General features: G+C 37.6%; 1 protein-coding gene across 9 annotated transcripts in view; it reads right to left on the bottom strand.

Moving 5' to 3' along the window:
• Positions 1 to 375: 375 nt before the first annotated feature.
• The window catches only part of SREK1 (splicing regulatory glutamic acid and lysine rich protein 1), a 58,478-nt gene continuing 44,147 nt past the window's right edge, over positions 376 to 14,706 (bottom strand). For 7 of the 9 annotated variants that reach the window (XM_037902926.2, XM_043546450.1, XM_043546453.1 and 4 more), the window contains 3 exons: positions 9,840 to 9,935; positions 8,371 to 8,515; positions 376 to 7,209 (listed from right to left, as the gene is read on the bottom strand). In XM_037902926.2, the coding sequence (XP_037758854.1) occupies positions 7,057 to 7,209; positions 8,371 to 8,515; positions 9,840 to 9,935 (394 nt within the window). In that variant the 3' untranslated portion in view covers positions 376 to 7,056. The remainder of the gene's footprint in view (positions 7,210 to 8,370; positions 8,516 to 9,839; positions 9,936 to 14,706) is intronic. The other 2 variants (XM_027821475.3, XM_043546451.1) reach the window with 1 other exon arrangement.

Below are 14,706 nucleotides of genomic sequence, written 5' to 3'. Positions count from 1 at the left end.
TGACTTTAATGGAATCAAGTTTTCACCTCTTTTGTTTAAAAGGAAAAGCATCCTTGGTTGAACTATTAGAGACAAGTAACCTCCCAACCAGCCTCTCGGGATCGCTTAGCACTCTGAAGCCTTGTCTACACTAGAAAATGTTGGTGTGCTAAACATTGTTTGGAACCTCCACCTCCATTCCATACACTCTCCGGTTCTAGCCCTCAAGTTCAGTTACCAGCCATTCAATTCTCTGGTGTAAAATGCAGCCTGACGGCACAAAGAGGAGCACTTCAGAAATCTGAGCAATCTGCTATGCTGGCAAGCCAGCAAGAAGGTAACAATTTTTTCACTAAAATCAGACCGGGTTAGGCGAGAGAATTTCCAAGACACATATAAATCAAAAAAAACCCTTAGGACTTATTTATTTTCAAAAATAGCAACATAATAGTAGCAGCATTTGACATTTCTTTACTCGTACTATTTAATAATTGCTTTATTAACACACAAGTATATGTAACCCACACAGAACAATTTTACTTCTTTGTTATCAGAAACATCTAGTATTAGGAGAAGGGAAATTATTAGTAACAATTTTTTTTTACAGTAGTGCCAAGTCCCCAATCAGATCAGGGAGCTTTTTGTGCTAGATATTGTGCAAAAAAGTAAAACATGGGCTCTGCACCTTAGAGATCTAGAGAAGATGCAAACGATCTTCTAGTGATTAATGAAATGAACCGTGCATAACTATCTACCTATCTCTAGTGCTCCACCACCAGGTTGTTTTGTTTAAATAATAGTGGAGTTATGAATCTGTGAACTGGCAATTTTTCAGCAGTTCATGAGTTGCTCATCACTGACACAAAATTAGCACCAATCTAGGTCTCTGCAGCAGTTAAGGTTTTAGGTACTTAGTCCCGGCCTCAGCATGGGGCTGAACTAGATTACCCCTTGAAGTCCCTTCCAGCCCTACATTTTCTATGATTCTGTGATACCACAACAAGCAATTGATATAAACGCCTAGATAAAGAAATTGGATAGATGGTTTGCTTGGTGGATTTCAAGTGGGGTTGAAACATACATTTATAGCAAGAATGAAATAATTATCAAGAAATTATGTTATCAGTATGGTGAATCAAGAATCAAACGCAGAACAATTTGTTCTTCCATTCCTAGGGGGGGAAAAGCTTATTACTCATAAAAAAAAAAAAATCAGATATAGAAGTACTGTTGAAAACATTTGGCATTCAGTTGGCAAAGGAAATAGGGCAAAACTGAAACCTAAGAAAATATGGACATACCAGAAACCAAGAAAAGTGATAAAACTGTTTCAAATCAACACTGGTCTGGTTAAACAAAAAATAAAATAGTTGTTTGGATCACAGAATTTATGTAGATGTATGAACCTTTTACCTTAACTCAGCAGTTCAAAGCCAAATTAATTAGTCACTGACTTGAAAGCCCTGTGACCTCTGAGTTATGAATCAGTTGTCCCAAATCTAGTTTGTAGTGAACAGTTCTCCATATCCTGAAAACCACTCAATTTGCATCCGTGAGCTGGAGGTCTCATTTGTGACTTTAAGGGCTGAATGAATGGTAAGACTAAGCTATGCTCTTACTGCTGCCAAAGGCAGTCCTTTCAGGTCAGGTGTGAGGCACATCAACCAATCCGTGTGAGAAAGACTGTACTACTACTGCCAGGGTGATACTTATTTTGTGATCAAAAGACTTCAGTATCCATGTCTGTCAAAACGTGGCACTGAACTGACTTTAAAACAATATACAATCCAAACAGGCCAAGTGTTCTCAGAAATAATCATAGGATAAAGATTTCTAAAGCAGAAAACAAGCAAACAGCTACAGTCCATTTTTACAAGGCACTCTCATCCTGCAGTAGGCCCAATAGTCACAAAATTGTCAAACTTTATTGGGACAAAGCTTTTTTTCAGCTGCTTAGATTGTAGAATTGATCACTTCAAAACTGTCTTTGAGAAATAGTTGATAAAATTTCAGAATTGTAGAATATCATTACAAATACAACTGATTAAAGTATAAAGGGGTAAAATGGTTTCCCTCTCAGACCAGGCCAATGTCTGACTGGGTCGTGCTTTATACCGAATGTAAAAGATGCACTGGAGGAAAGGTAGCTGACACATCTCAAGACCAGCTTATTCAATTGTTGACTATGGAATGCAGTAAAAGAAAAAACCATACATTGATGTGCTCAGATACCCTGTGGATGAGAGCCATCTAAGTATGACAGATAGATGCCTAGAGCAGCACGAGCCGCGCAGAAAACATGATGACAAGCCTACTTGTTGTTGGATTTGAAATAGGATATAAATATTGTATGCAAAGGAGCTCTTGATAAGTTTGGAATGAAATGTTTGTGACTGAGGGGATGCCTAGCTCACACAAAACTACATTTAAATAATGCTTTACTTTTCATTTTCAATATATAATAAACATTAGATGGAGGCTGACTCAGCTTTTTTCATGATTACACAATAATCAAATAATCGCTATCTGAAGATAAGTTGACTGTAGGACTAAGGCCTGGTATACACTAGATAATAAGTTGGAATAACTAAATTGCTCAGGGGTGTGAAAAACCACACTGCTGAATGGCATAGGTAAGCTGACCTAAGTCTCCATCTAACAGCAGTAGGTCTACAGAAGAATTCTTTCATCAGCCTAGCTACTGCCTCTCGGGGAGGTGGATTACCTATGCCGACAGGAGAATTCCTCCCATCAGCATAAGTAGTTTCTACACTGAAGCATTACAGCAGCGCAGCTTCAGTGGCACGCCTGTGCTGCTGAAGGAGTTACATGTAGACAAGCCTTCAGTGTAAAACAAACGACATACGTCTATGAATTTCAACTATCCAGTCTCCATATTTTGGGGAGGAACACTACATCTTTCTCAAATGAGCACCTGCTGATTTTAGTGGGAGTTTTACCGGGGTCAAGATTGAAGGATCAGACCCACTAGGTCCAATTCATCACTGTTACTTTTGTAAAAAGAACAGGAGTACTTGTGGCACCTTAGAGTACTCCTGTTCTTTTTGTGGATACAGACTAACACGGCTGCTACTCTGAAACCTGTCACTTTTGTGTCACTCCCCTTTTAACTTGGTTGAAAATGCAATGAAATGAATAGTTACACTAAAGTAAAGCTGGAGGAGCAACATGTGGTGAATCAGGTCCATCATATACCCAGACTTGCATGTAATAGTGCAGATATTTTAAAATGGTTCATAGTTTATACTGCTGAAATCCAATTTTTAGGCCAACATCTACAAGAGACATCTACGATTTCATCATCTTTTGTGAAGAAAGTCTAGCAAAATAAGAATGGGTTAGCTATAATCCTATTTCATTATAAGAGGAACAAAAACAAACAAAAACAAACTAGATATTTCAGTTGTAAAACCCAAGTAGAAGACAGCTTCTCCAAGAGGCAAAAACTACCTGCTTTTAATTATTATTTAGATAAACTGAAAAAATGAAGGAATTCTGAAGAGAACATATATGTGAGCAATTTTTTTACCAACCAAAATTGCCTTTGCTTATTATTTTCTGCTTAGGTAAAAAGTACTGAAATTCAAACCTTTAAGTCTTACAACGGATAAACACAACACATGAATTTTTGCACAAAGGATGAAATTTTGAATTTATGAGTTCTACCCTGAAAAGTGACTATAACCATGGAATTGTGAGATCTAGGATCTTCTTTCCCCTTCCCCAATACTCTCACCAGCAATAAAAGGCTTTACAGGGAAAATTATTTCCTTCCTAACATCTGTGTAACCCTTTTTACCTCAATTGATTTACACAGAGGTAAATGTGTAGACCTGTAACTGGAACTTGAAAAAACAACAACCTTGAAATAGAATCCAGCTCACTTTTTCTTAGCTGTGTCACCCCTACAAGAATAAGTTTAAAAATATCAGTCACTACTATTAGCAGATACTTCTGAACAAACATTCAGATTTGCTGGATTAAAAAGGTGCCATTTTTGCAGTCTCTTTTCAGAGTGGAAAAGCCCCAAAGTGAAACTATGATTCACCAACCCTTTCAGCTACGGCAAATGTTGATTCAGATAAAACCGTATTTAAAATATTTATCTGTCCGTTATTAAATATGTTGTTCTTGAAAATATATACTTCACTCACTTTCAGCTAGTTTACCTAGACTGATAATACATGCAATGTGACATGGCAGTTCAGCATGCAACCTTGCTATGAAGGAAACACTGGACATCTAGTGAAGGCTATAAATATTGAATACTTGATGCACACGATCCTTGGGGAGCAGGGCATGAACTGTATTACTAAGCAGCAGCCTTACAAATACAATCTACCTACTGCAGAGTCACTGTTCTTAGATGAGGCTAGTTCCCTGGTGGTGGGCTTTTAGGGAAGGGAAAATGGAGTAATAAAATATAAAAAATTATTTTAAAGAAAAACTGAAAATAGAAATGAAAAATATTTATAAAGCAAACAGAAAAACTAGGACTTGTAAGAAAACAGCAATTTCTATTTTTTCCAGAGCGAGAGAAAACTATCATGCTTTCTAGGAAAAGTCCCACAGTACAAGAGAATATGCTGAATTATGAAACACATACTCCAACTAGCAAGTAAAATTGCTAGTCTGCTGTTGTCAATTTTCAAAGGCATTGTTCTTAGACAACCATAGCTAATCTTTTTATTAATTTCTGCCATATTATAGAGATGTGCAATTTCAGAATACTAGAAAGAAAAACAACCAATAGGAATCAAAATAAACATTGACATCTGAAACATGAAGCCATGTGTGAAAACCATTTGACTTCTCACAAGGAAAGATATCTTATCAAAGTAAATTTTCTAAATGCTATGTATATTACTGGCATGCACTTTCCAAATCAAAACAACCCCCTGAGAAAAAGTAGATGAATATTCAACGAAAAATGTTCCTTTCATATTTTATATATATATATAAAAAGATATATATATATAAAAACTTCCCTCTAAAATACTTAATTTTATTAGTGAAATGGTACCAAAGATAACAAGTATACAAACGATCTTTGCTCTATGCTACTTACACATAAATAAGACAGCTGTTGTTGCAAGACCCGATCCTTCACAGTCTTTCTATAAGCATACAGATTTGTTATTCTTTTATTGGAATAAACTGTTCACCAGCCAACTGCATGTGGCTTAAACATCACAAAAATGACCATCTATACTTTACATGGTAAAGCATTTTCTATAGTTTTAATGGTACACAGTGGCAAGATACTTCAAATCCTAACAAAAATAAAGAGTAAGCAGCTGCACAAACTGGGTTTCATTACCTTATAAAGTGGGCAACTTCTCATTCCCCATAAAACACTTAGGCTTCTGTAAGTATTAACTTTAAAAAGGAAAATCAAATTGAAAGTAACTAACTAATATACTACTTAGCTTTTAAAATTGATAGAAATAACTCTTCCCATGAGGTAAGGCAATTAAGTCTTTTGATTGTATTTCATTGTATTAAAAATAAGTCTACTTGATTTTAGTATTAAACAAGTTTTAAAGGTCTTTTAAGAAATCTTACAATGATGAGATTACTTCAGAGCACAAGTCACATTTTTACTTGACAAAATATTTGCAGTGTGTCATTCTCTCCAGTTACATGCTTTCTCCCCAACGAATGAATCCAAGAAGGACATAGAATCTCTACCATATAACTCTAATGTAAATTCAACTACTATTCTTTTCAAACAAACTTTGCACACAATTCCTTTCACATCACACAACCAACATTAGAGAAGATGATTGAGAGGTAATGATTAAGGCCATCCGATGTACAGAAAAAGTTTAAAGAGCTCCCTTTGATTTTGGTGAAATTAGAGCATGCTCTCTATTCAGTTACCATACTTCATAGTATGATGGTCCCCAAACTACACTTTTGGATTCATTTATATAAATCTTCTTAAAAATGGAGCTTCAGTCTTGTACCAAGTGAACCCAGCACAGCTTTTCTGACAAACCACTCACATTCTTGTCTACTGGTGTGGTTTTGGTAGAACAGCCATCGAGATTATGTAAGATGTAACCGAAAATTAATAGCACATATAAAGTCCCAGAAAATATACCTCATTTTAAGAAGGCACTAAAGCTTTAGCTTGTGCTCCCATATACTATTTTGAAAACGGGGTATTGATTTTCATAATGACACCTGTACCATATGCAGCTGAACAGACCCACTGCAATATGGCTCAAAACAAAACCAGAAGTTCTGATACCACTATACAGATGTGCTTACTTTTGAGGATAGGAGAGGGGGAAGAAACCCAGTAAGCTAAACTATTATCTACAATATGGTGGTTGTTCCTTCTATAAATAGGACAGTAACATGCATTGTTCAACTACTATTAAAAGAAATATTCATTTCAGGGATAGTAATAAGAAAATGACTTTAAATAAGAAAAAATGAATCCAAGCAGTGAGCAAATGAAAACTTAATAGTCAGTGGGCGTTTAACGCAATAACGGCAAAACTATGTATTAAAGTAAAAACCCTTTTTTCCATAGCTGTCATTTACAAGGGAAAGTGTGTATATTTTTGCACCATGTCCAAGCACATTATCAAAACAGCACACATTGAAATTAAAAAAAAAAACAAAAAAACAAACAAACACAAGGAAAAACAATACAAAATTCATTAACTAGCAATATTTTAACAACTTCCAATGCATACCTTCAGCTTATACAGGTTTACATCTTTCAATTTCACCTTATCTGAAACAGTTCTTGGCAAAAGTTAACATAAATCATTTTACAAATAAGTACAGCCATCATCGAAATGCATGGATTCTCACAGATGAATAGTTCTGATGGCATTTGCCTTAATCATGGCATATATTACTGGTCCATGGTCTTTCTTGCTTTCCAGCAAGAAGACAACAAAGCTATCACAAGAATTGGAAGAGCTACTAGTACATATCAACCTGCTCAGTAGATTGCTTTGATGTTTTCTTCCTCTTTCAGGGAAATAAAAAGCTTTGGATTCACCCCACAGTTGAGTCAGAGGTCCATTCGTTACTTTATACCTCTTCCATTTTAACTGAGAGGTTTTCTTCATTTGGTTGACAGTTCCCATTCTGTTGTAGTTTGACTTCATCTGTCCTTTGTGTATCTTTATTTTCTACTGCCTTGTTAATTTCTGAATTCGCATCCCCTTTAGTGTGATCTTTATCCTACCAAGAATGTTAACAAGTTATATTTTTATAACAACAATATTCCGTATTGTGCCAAGATTTCCAGAAGTAACTGGTGATTTTGGATGTTTACATTTCTGGATACCCAATGGGAGACAGCTTAAAGAGGCCCAGTTTTAAGAGTGTGGGTGCTCAACAACCTCTGAAAATCTGTCCCATTTAAGGGTGTCTGAAGTTGGGCACCCAAAACACACCAAAATCACTTTTGGAAACCTTTGCCTTAAAGAATTATATTTTGCAATTACAATTCTGAATACAATTATTCAGAAGTAAAATAAAACAGAACAACAATACTAGAGAGATATCACTAACAACTCCATAGTTAAGACTTTGCGGAGTTTTCCATTTAAACCAGGACTAGATCTCTCTATTTCTAGTTTTAATGGTTAAATATTTTACCAAAATTTCTGTTCAGATGTCCACTACATTTTTATGATAGCTCTTGGATAAAATAATTATTGAAGTCTGTAGAGCAAGCAATTAAAAGTCAGTCAGTTTTTAAATTGGACACTGGCAATCTCACTTTTTCACTTCTATAGTTAAATAGCCACAATTACAACTCTCTCAAGGACAGGATACTTTTGAAATGTTAAAATTAAAAGCTCACAAGGTAATCAGTCTGAACTCTTGATTTTTGCTAATAATATCCGTATACCACTGTTCCCTGACCCACCTACTAAGCCTGCTCCTCCAGCTTTGCTCCTTGTAGAGTTCTCTAGCAAGCCTTTGACCCTGGGGAACCAGGAGGCAGCACTGTGGAAGGGAAGTACAAGGTAGACACATAGTTCTGCAACTGAGCTGCCTTTTTTGGTTGCCTACACAATGTGCCGTATGGCTGCTCAAACAGACAGGCAGCCAACCCACTCCTCACCCGATATTTCTTTATTCCATCCCACTCATTTCTCCCTACCTACCCACTCAAGCACCTGAAGAGCTGGGAAAGTTCAAGTAGGGAAACCTAGTCTAATGGATCTGCCAAATTAACTTTCTTTTGGAGCACCTGTCTCTTGCTGGCAGGAACTATACTTAAGTGTCCAAACTAGCAAAGAATGAAGACAGAAAGGACAGATTTTGTCAAGAATCAATCAAATTCTACTGTTCAGTCACTTTCCTGTTCATCACTTGTTCACAAGTGCTTACCTTCAGTGTAGTAGTGGTTTTGTCAGACTTCTCCTTCCCATCTTTTTCTTTGCTACTTTTTTTCTTGGATGTGGATTGCTCTCTCTCTTTTCTTTCATTATTTGAATCCCTTTCTTTCTCTCTCTTTTTGTCCTTCTTATTTCTGCTTAAGAAAGTTTGTAGACATTCAGTAATTGAGTATACCAATTGAATACTAAAAAGTTCTTTAGAAAGCTGTAATTCTTAGAATCAACCCTTCATTTTCAGTACTGAACTGTAACACTAATGTGTTTCAACTGGTGGTTCCTATGTAAGAGACTGTGTAATTCCGCAGCTTCTTATTTTAAAAAAAATATTTTCTGAATCATCCAGATAGCATATTTCTAAAAGACCCTGAAGATGTATACGTGGTGGAATTTACTGAAAGGACAAATCTCTTCATGCCAAATAATAGTGATCAGAAGCATTTCTAATTGAATACATATGCTAAAAAAAAAATCCAAAATCCATATGTACCGTATGTGCAACCATGCAAAAATTATTAAGTACTGTACTGTATTGTATACTTATATCCATTATATAAAAAAAAAAAAAAAAAAAGGTCATTTGTCTTACACGCCCAAGTCACTTGCATTGATCTGGAAATAACTGCTCATACATATAAGGTTTTTCATCATTTGCTCTTTTGTTTAATAGCTATCAGAATTTGGGAAAGTAAATTCACAATCTTTTTCTTATGAACAACTGACTGAAGCAGTTTAATGGTTTGCAGATCAGTAACTGCAGTTTGATTCCTTTAATCTCCAATTAGATCTAGAATTACTATCAAAACATTAAGTTGCACGCCAGACCCACATCTGTGAGACTTTCCAAAAGAATGGGTAAAAGAGAGAAGAGATTAAATATTTGTAAAAATGCAAAACACTGTCAATTTTCTCACTCAAAAGAGCTGAAGAATTTAATTTTCAAAAATATACAAAGAGGGGAGTGAATTGACAAAGGACAGCTGTACAGAGCAATAAGGATCTTTGATCGATTTGGACGTAGAGAATGTAAAGAGCTCCAAAATAATAAATCAATACAAGACTGAACTGAGACTTGAATCACTTTGACCAAATGAAATTATCTGAAGTGACAGAAGCGTAATAAAAGAGACTCAGGCAGGGGTGATAAACTGATGAGAACAGTGTTTCCAAACAAGTTTTTTTCCATATTCCCAGATTCTCCATCTAAGATTCTGTTTTGGAGAAAGAGGGCTGATCTTGTCATTGTCATTTACATACAAGACAGGTAGAAAGCTTCTTACATATGCTGAAAAAAAAAAAAAAAAAGAACTGCCCAGAAGGAATCCAAATCTCCTCAACAAATTTTTTTGCATGATATTGGTACTGATACTGGGAAGCTAATGAAATTTCAGTATGGGAGAAAGATCATTAAAGATTTTCCTTTTTAGCTGTCCATTTTAGTTCTAATATATTTATAAATCCCACCTCCTTGGTGATGGAGACCGAGAGGACTTTCTCTTTGATGTTCTGGATGATTTTGGAGACTTGGAAGGACTTCTACTCTTCCTCTTACGTCTTTCTCTGTAAGACGAAGAAGTTCAAAATTAGGCAATGAAGATGCACAATACATTAGACAATGACCTAAGAAAACAGATGGTTCTTAAAATTATTCTTTGGCATGACAGCTCGTTGACACTGTTAATGTCCTGCAACATGTTGGCCACTACTAAGTGTATGCCTCACTGATTGTACATATATTACACAAGTCAAGAAATTTAAAGCTTTCTGTATGTGAGAATTTTGTGGGAGGAGGCATGGCAGAGGGAAGTGGCACAAGGAGATTATGCTTCTTCAGATTTCTGCTGTATCACATTTTGAAAGAGAATAAATTTACCTTCTCAGCCCAAACACCTCTATCAGGTGATAATGGGTACCTGATAGAGTTAAATTTATTATTACCTATTGTCATTACAATAAAGCCCAGGATGAGGACCTCATTGTACTAGAAGCTATTGACCTCAGCGGGGTCAAGGTCACCTATGGTCCCTCCTCTGAAGAGTTTGCAATATAAGAAATGTTCCTCCTTCAACGTAAGAGCCAAGAATTACTATTATTAAACATGAATCTTTAAATTATCAGCTGAGTTGATAAGTAACGAAAGAAACTATTACTAGAACACATACCTTAAGAATTACAAATACATACATTTTAAAGGGAAAATGAAAAAAAAAAAGCTTTTTAACTATCTTGTCTTGAGTTTGGAGATCTAAATTTCCTCTCAGGAGCTGATGAAACCACTAACATTTACCTTGCATGGAGCTGCATTCCTTACAGTGTTCTGAAGCTCAACTGTAAAATATGCTGATTCCTCTGGCCCTGATCAAAGAAAGCACTTAGGTATGTGCACAAATTTTAAGCATGTGAGTAGTCCCGCTTCAGTAGGACTAATGTATTTAAACTTGAGCATGAGCTGAAGTGCTTTGTGGGATCAGAGCCAGAGGACCCAGACCCTCATAGCATCAGTCCCAGAGGTGTTTGTTGTAAATCATGACAGGGAACATTTTAATATGGATTAAAACATTTCTATTATTATTACTTCTCAAAGGATGACATGCTATTGTTAACAAACAACGCTGTATTAAAAAAAATAGGACACAATAGTTGTATGGGAAGGTTGAAGCCCAATAAATCCAACAAACAAAGGAAATTCAGATTAAGTCGGATTTTTAACATTTTATTTAAATGAGAATTTGGTAGGGTTTTTTACGAGCTACCGAAGGTTGCTATTCTAGGATCTGATCCAGGGTGTTGCTGAATACTCGTAACTCCCCCTGACTGCACGTACAATGAACCAGGCATAAAACAAGAATAAATTAACTAGATCTAAATATTAGTTTAATATTAAACTAGAGTATAAGTTATATCAAAATGGATGCCCTCTTCCTGTTGGCATTTTTTCAGAACAAAAATTGTCATGGTTTATTTCAGAAATGTGACGAAGCAGGACAAAAAGAGTTCAGGAGAGCTGGGAGTTTCTCAAAGAGACAATATTAAAGGCACAACAGAAAACTATCCTGATACAAAGGAGAGATTAAAAGAATAGTAAGAAGCCAATATGGCTCCATCAAGGGCTCTTTAAGTCTACAAAAAGAGGAAACAAGGACAAATTGCTAAGAAAGAGTACAAAAGAATACCACAAGACTGTAGGACAAAAATCAGTAAGGCTAAGGCTTTGTCTACACTGCCAACTGAATGACAAAACTTTTCACAGGTGCTCAAAAAAGCCTCCCCACCCCACCCCCGAAAGACAAAAGTTTTGCCAAGGCAAGTGGCAGTGTAAACTGCTCGTTGTCGGCAGGAGTGCTCTCCTGTTGACAACGCAAACCCCGCTTGTAGCGGGTGGAAGTATTTTGTTGGCAAAAGTGCCGACAAACAGGTTTACACTGCCCGACTTTTAGCGACACGACTGTGTCACGAAAAGCTGTGTAGCGTAGACAAACCTGAAAACACAAAATGCATTACACCTAGCAAGGGACATAAGAGGTTCTATAAATACATTAGGAGCAATAGCAAGACAAAGGAAAGTGTAGGTCTACTACTTAGGGAAGGAGAGCAAATGGATGACATCAAGAAGGCTGATATGTTAAATGCCTATTTTGCTTTAGTCTTCACTAAAAAGGTTAATTGTAACAAGATACTTAACACAATTAATGTTAACAACAAGGAGGAAGGAACCCATGGCAAAATACAGAAAGAAGAGATTAAATAATATTTAGATAATTAGATGTATTCAAATTGGCAGGGTATGATGAAATTCACTCTATGGTACTTTTAAGGAACTAGCAGTCTCAAAACTGTTAGCAACTATTTTTGAGACTCATGGAAATGAGGTCCCAGAGGGCAGGAAAAGGGCAAACACAGTACCTATGTTTAAAAAGGAACAAAGAGGACCTGGGGAATTTTAGACCAGTCAGGGGACCAGTCAGCCTAACTTCCATAGCTAGAAAGATACAGGAACAAATTATTAAACAATTTGTAAGCACCTAGGGCAAGGGTGGGCAAACTTTTTGGCCTGAGGGCCACATCTGGGAATAGAAATTGTATGGCAGGCCATGAATGGTCACAAAATTGGGGGTGGGGTGCGGGAGAGGGAGAGGGCTCTGGTTGGGGGTGTGGGCTCCAGGGTAAGGCCAGAAATGAGGAGTTCAGGGTACGGGAGGGGCTCCAGGCTTGGGAGTAGGGTGTGGGGAGAGGCTCAGGGGTGCAAGCTCTGGGCGGTGCTTACCTCAAACGGCTCCCAGAAGCAGCGTCATGTCCCTTTTCTGGCTCCTACGTAGCCAGGTGACTCGTCCACGGGCACTGTCCCTGCGGCACCCATTGGCTGTGGTTCCCGGCCAATGGGAGCTGTGGGGGAGGTGCTTGGGGCGGGGGCAGCATGCAGAGTGGAGCTCCCTGGCTGCCCCTATGCGTAGGAGCCAGAGGGTGGCCATAACGCCACTTCCAGGAGCCAGGCGGAGAGGCCCCTGACCCTGCTGCCCGGCTGAAGCACTGGAACGGGGCAAGCCCCCACCCTCCTCCCCAGCGGGAGCTCGAGGGCCTGATTAAAACAGCTGGCGGGCCACAGTTTGCCCACCCCTGACCTAGGGGATAATACGGTGATAAGGAATAGCCAACATAGATTTGTCAAGAACAAATCATGCCAAATCTATATAATTAATTACATTCTTTAGGGTTTTAATCACCTACTGGATAGGGGGGAAGCTGTATATGTGATAAATCTTGATTTTAGTAAGTCTTTTAGCACAGTCCTGCATGACATTCTCATAGGCCAACTACAGAATGGAGTCTAGATGAAATTACTATAAGGTGCATGCATAACTGGTTGAAAGCCCATACTCATGAAAGTTATCAATGGCATGCGGTCAAACTGGGAGTATGTATCTAGTGGGGTCTCACAGGGGTCTGTCCTAGATCCAGTACTACTCAATATTTTCATTAGTGACTTAGATAATAGAGTAAACAGTATACATGTAAAATTTGTGGATGACATCAAGCTGGGAGGGTGTGCAAGCACTTTGGAGAACAGGGTTAGAATTCAAAATGATGATTTTAGATCAGTTCTCCAATTTAACAAGATGAAACTCAATAAAGACAAGTACAAAGTAGTACAGTTAGGAAGGAAAAAAATCAAGTGCAAAAATACAACATTGGAATAACTGGCTAGGCAGTAGTACTATAGAAAAGGATCGGGGGGTATCATGGATCACAAACGGAACATGAGCCAAAAATGTGACGCAACTGCAAAAAAGGCTAATATCGTTCTGGGGAGTATTGACAGGAGTCTTATACGTAGCACACGAGAGATAATTTTCCTGCTCTACTCAGCACTAGTGAGGACTCAGCTAGAATGGGGTATCCAGTTTTGGGCACCAAACTTCGAGAAAGATGTAGAAAATATGAGAGATCCAGAAGTCAGCAACGAAAATGAAAAAAGGTTTAGAAAACATGACCTATGAAGAAAGATTAAAAACATGGAAATGTTTATCTTGGGGGAAAAAATGACTGAGGGGAGGACCTGATAATCTCCAAGTATGTTAAGGGCTGTTATAAAAAGAGGACAGTGATTGATTACTTCTTGCCCTACCCTCAGTGGACATAAAGAACAATTGGCTTAAATGGCCAGCAAGGGAGATTTAGGTTAGATATTAGGAAAAACTTTCTAACTATAATGCTAGTTAAGCCCTGAAATAGGCTTCCAAGGAAGGTTGTAGAATCCCCATCATTGGAGGCTTTTAAAAACAGGCTAGACAAACACCTGTCAGGGATAGTCGAGGTGTATTTATTACTGCCGCAGCACAGGGGGATGGATAAAATAACCTCTTGAGGTCCCTTCCAGCCCTACATTTCTATGATTCTACACTAAGGCTTGGTTTACACTTGAAAGTTGTAGAATCATAGCTACATCGGTAAAGAGGATCAAAGTAGATATGCCAACATAACCCCCAGTGCAGATGCAGCTAGGTTGACAGAACAACACTTCAGTTGATGTAGCCGATATCATTTGGGAAAGTAGTGTTCCTCTGCCGACACAAAAATTCCTTATGTTGGGGTAGGCTGCATCTTCACTACGGAAACTAACACTACATTCCCCCTTTCTGAAAACGGAAGGATGATAAAACCTTTATCCAAACTTTTCCTTAAGCACCACAAAACACAAATAACAGACCTATAAAAGATAGCATAGCCTGCCTGAACCTTCAGACTTGTATCAGCGATTTATTCTGACTTTTAGGACTAATTCTTTGACATTCTTGGATTCTAGGGATTTGTTGGGTCGTTATTTGATCTCATT

The sequence above is a fragment of the Chelonia mydas genome, chromosome 5 (genome assembly GCF_015237465.2).
Source record: "Chelonia mydas isolate rCheMyd1 chromosome 5, rCheMyd1.pri.v2, whole genome shotgun sequence".
Lineage (NCBI taxonomy): Eukaryota > Metazoa > Chordata > Testudines > Cheloniidae > Chelonia > Chelonia mydas.
Note: the sequence above shows the minus strand (reverse complement) of the source record. Positions and strands in the feature narration are given on the sequence as shown.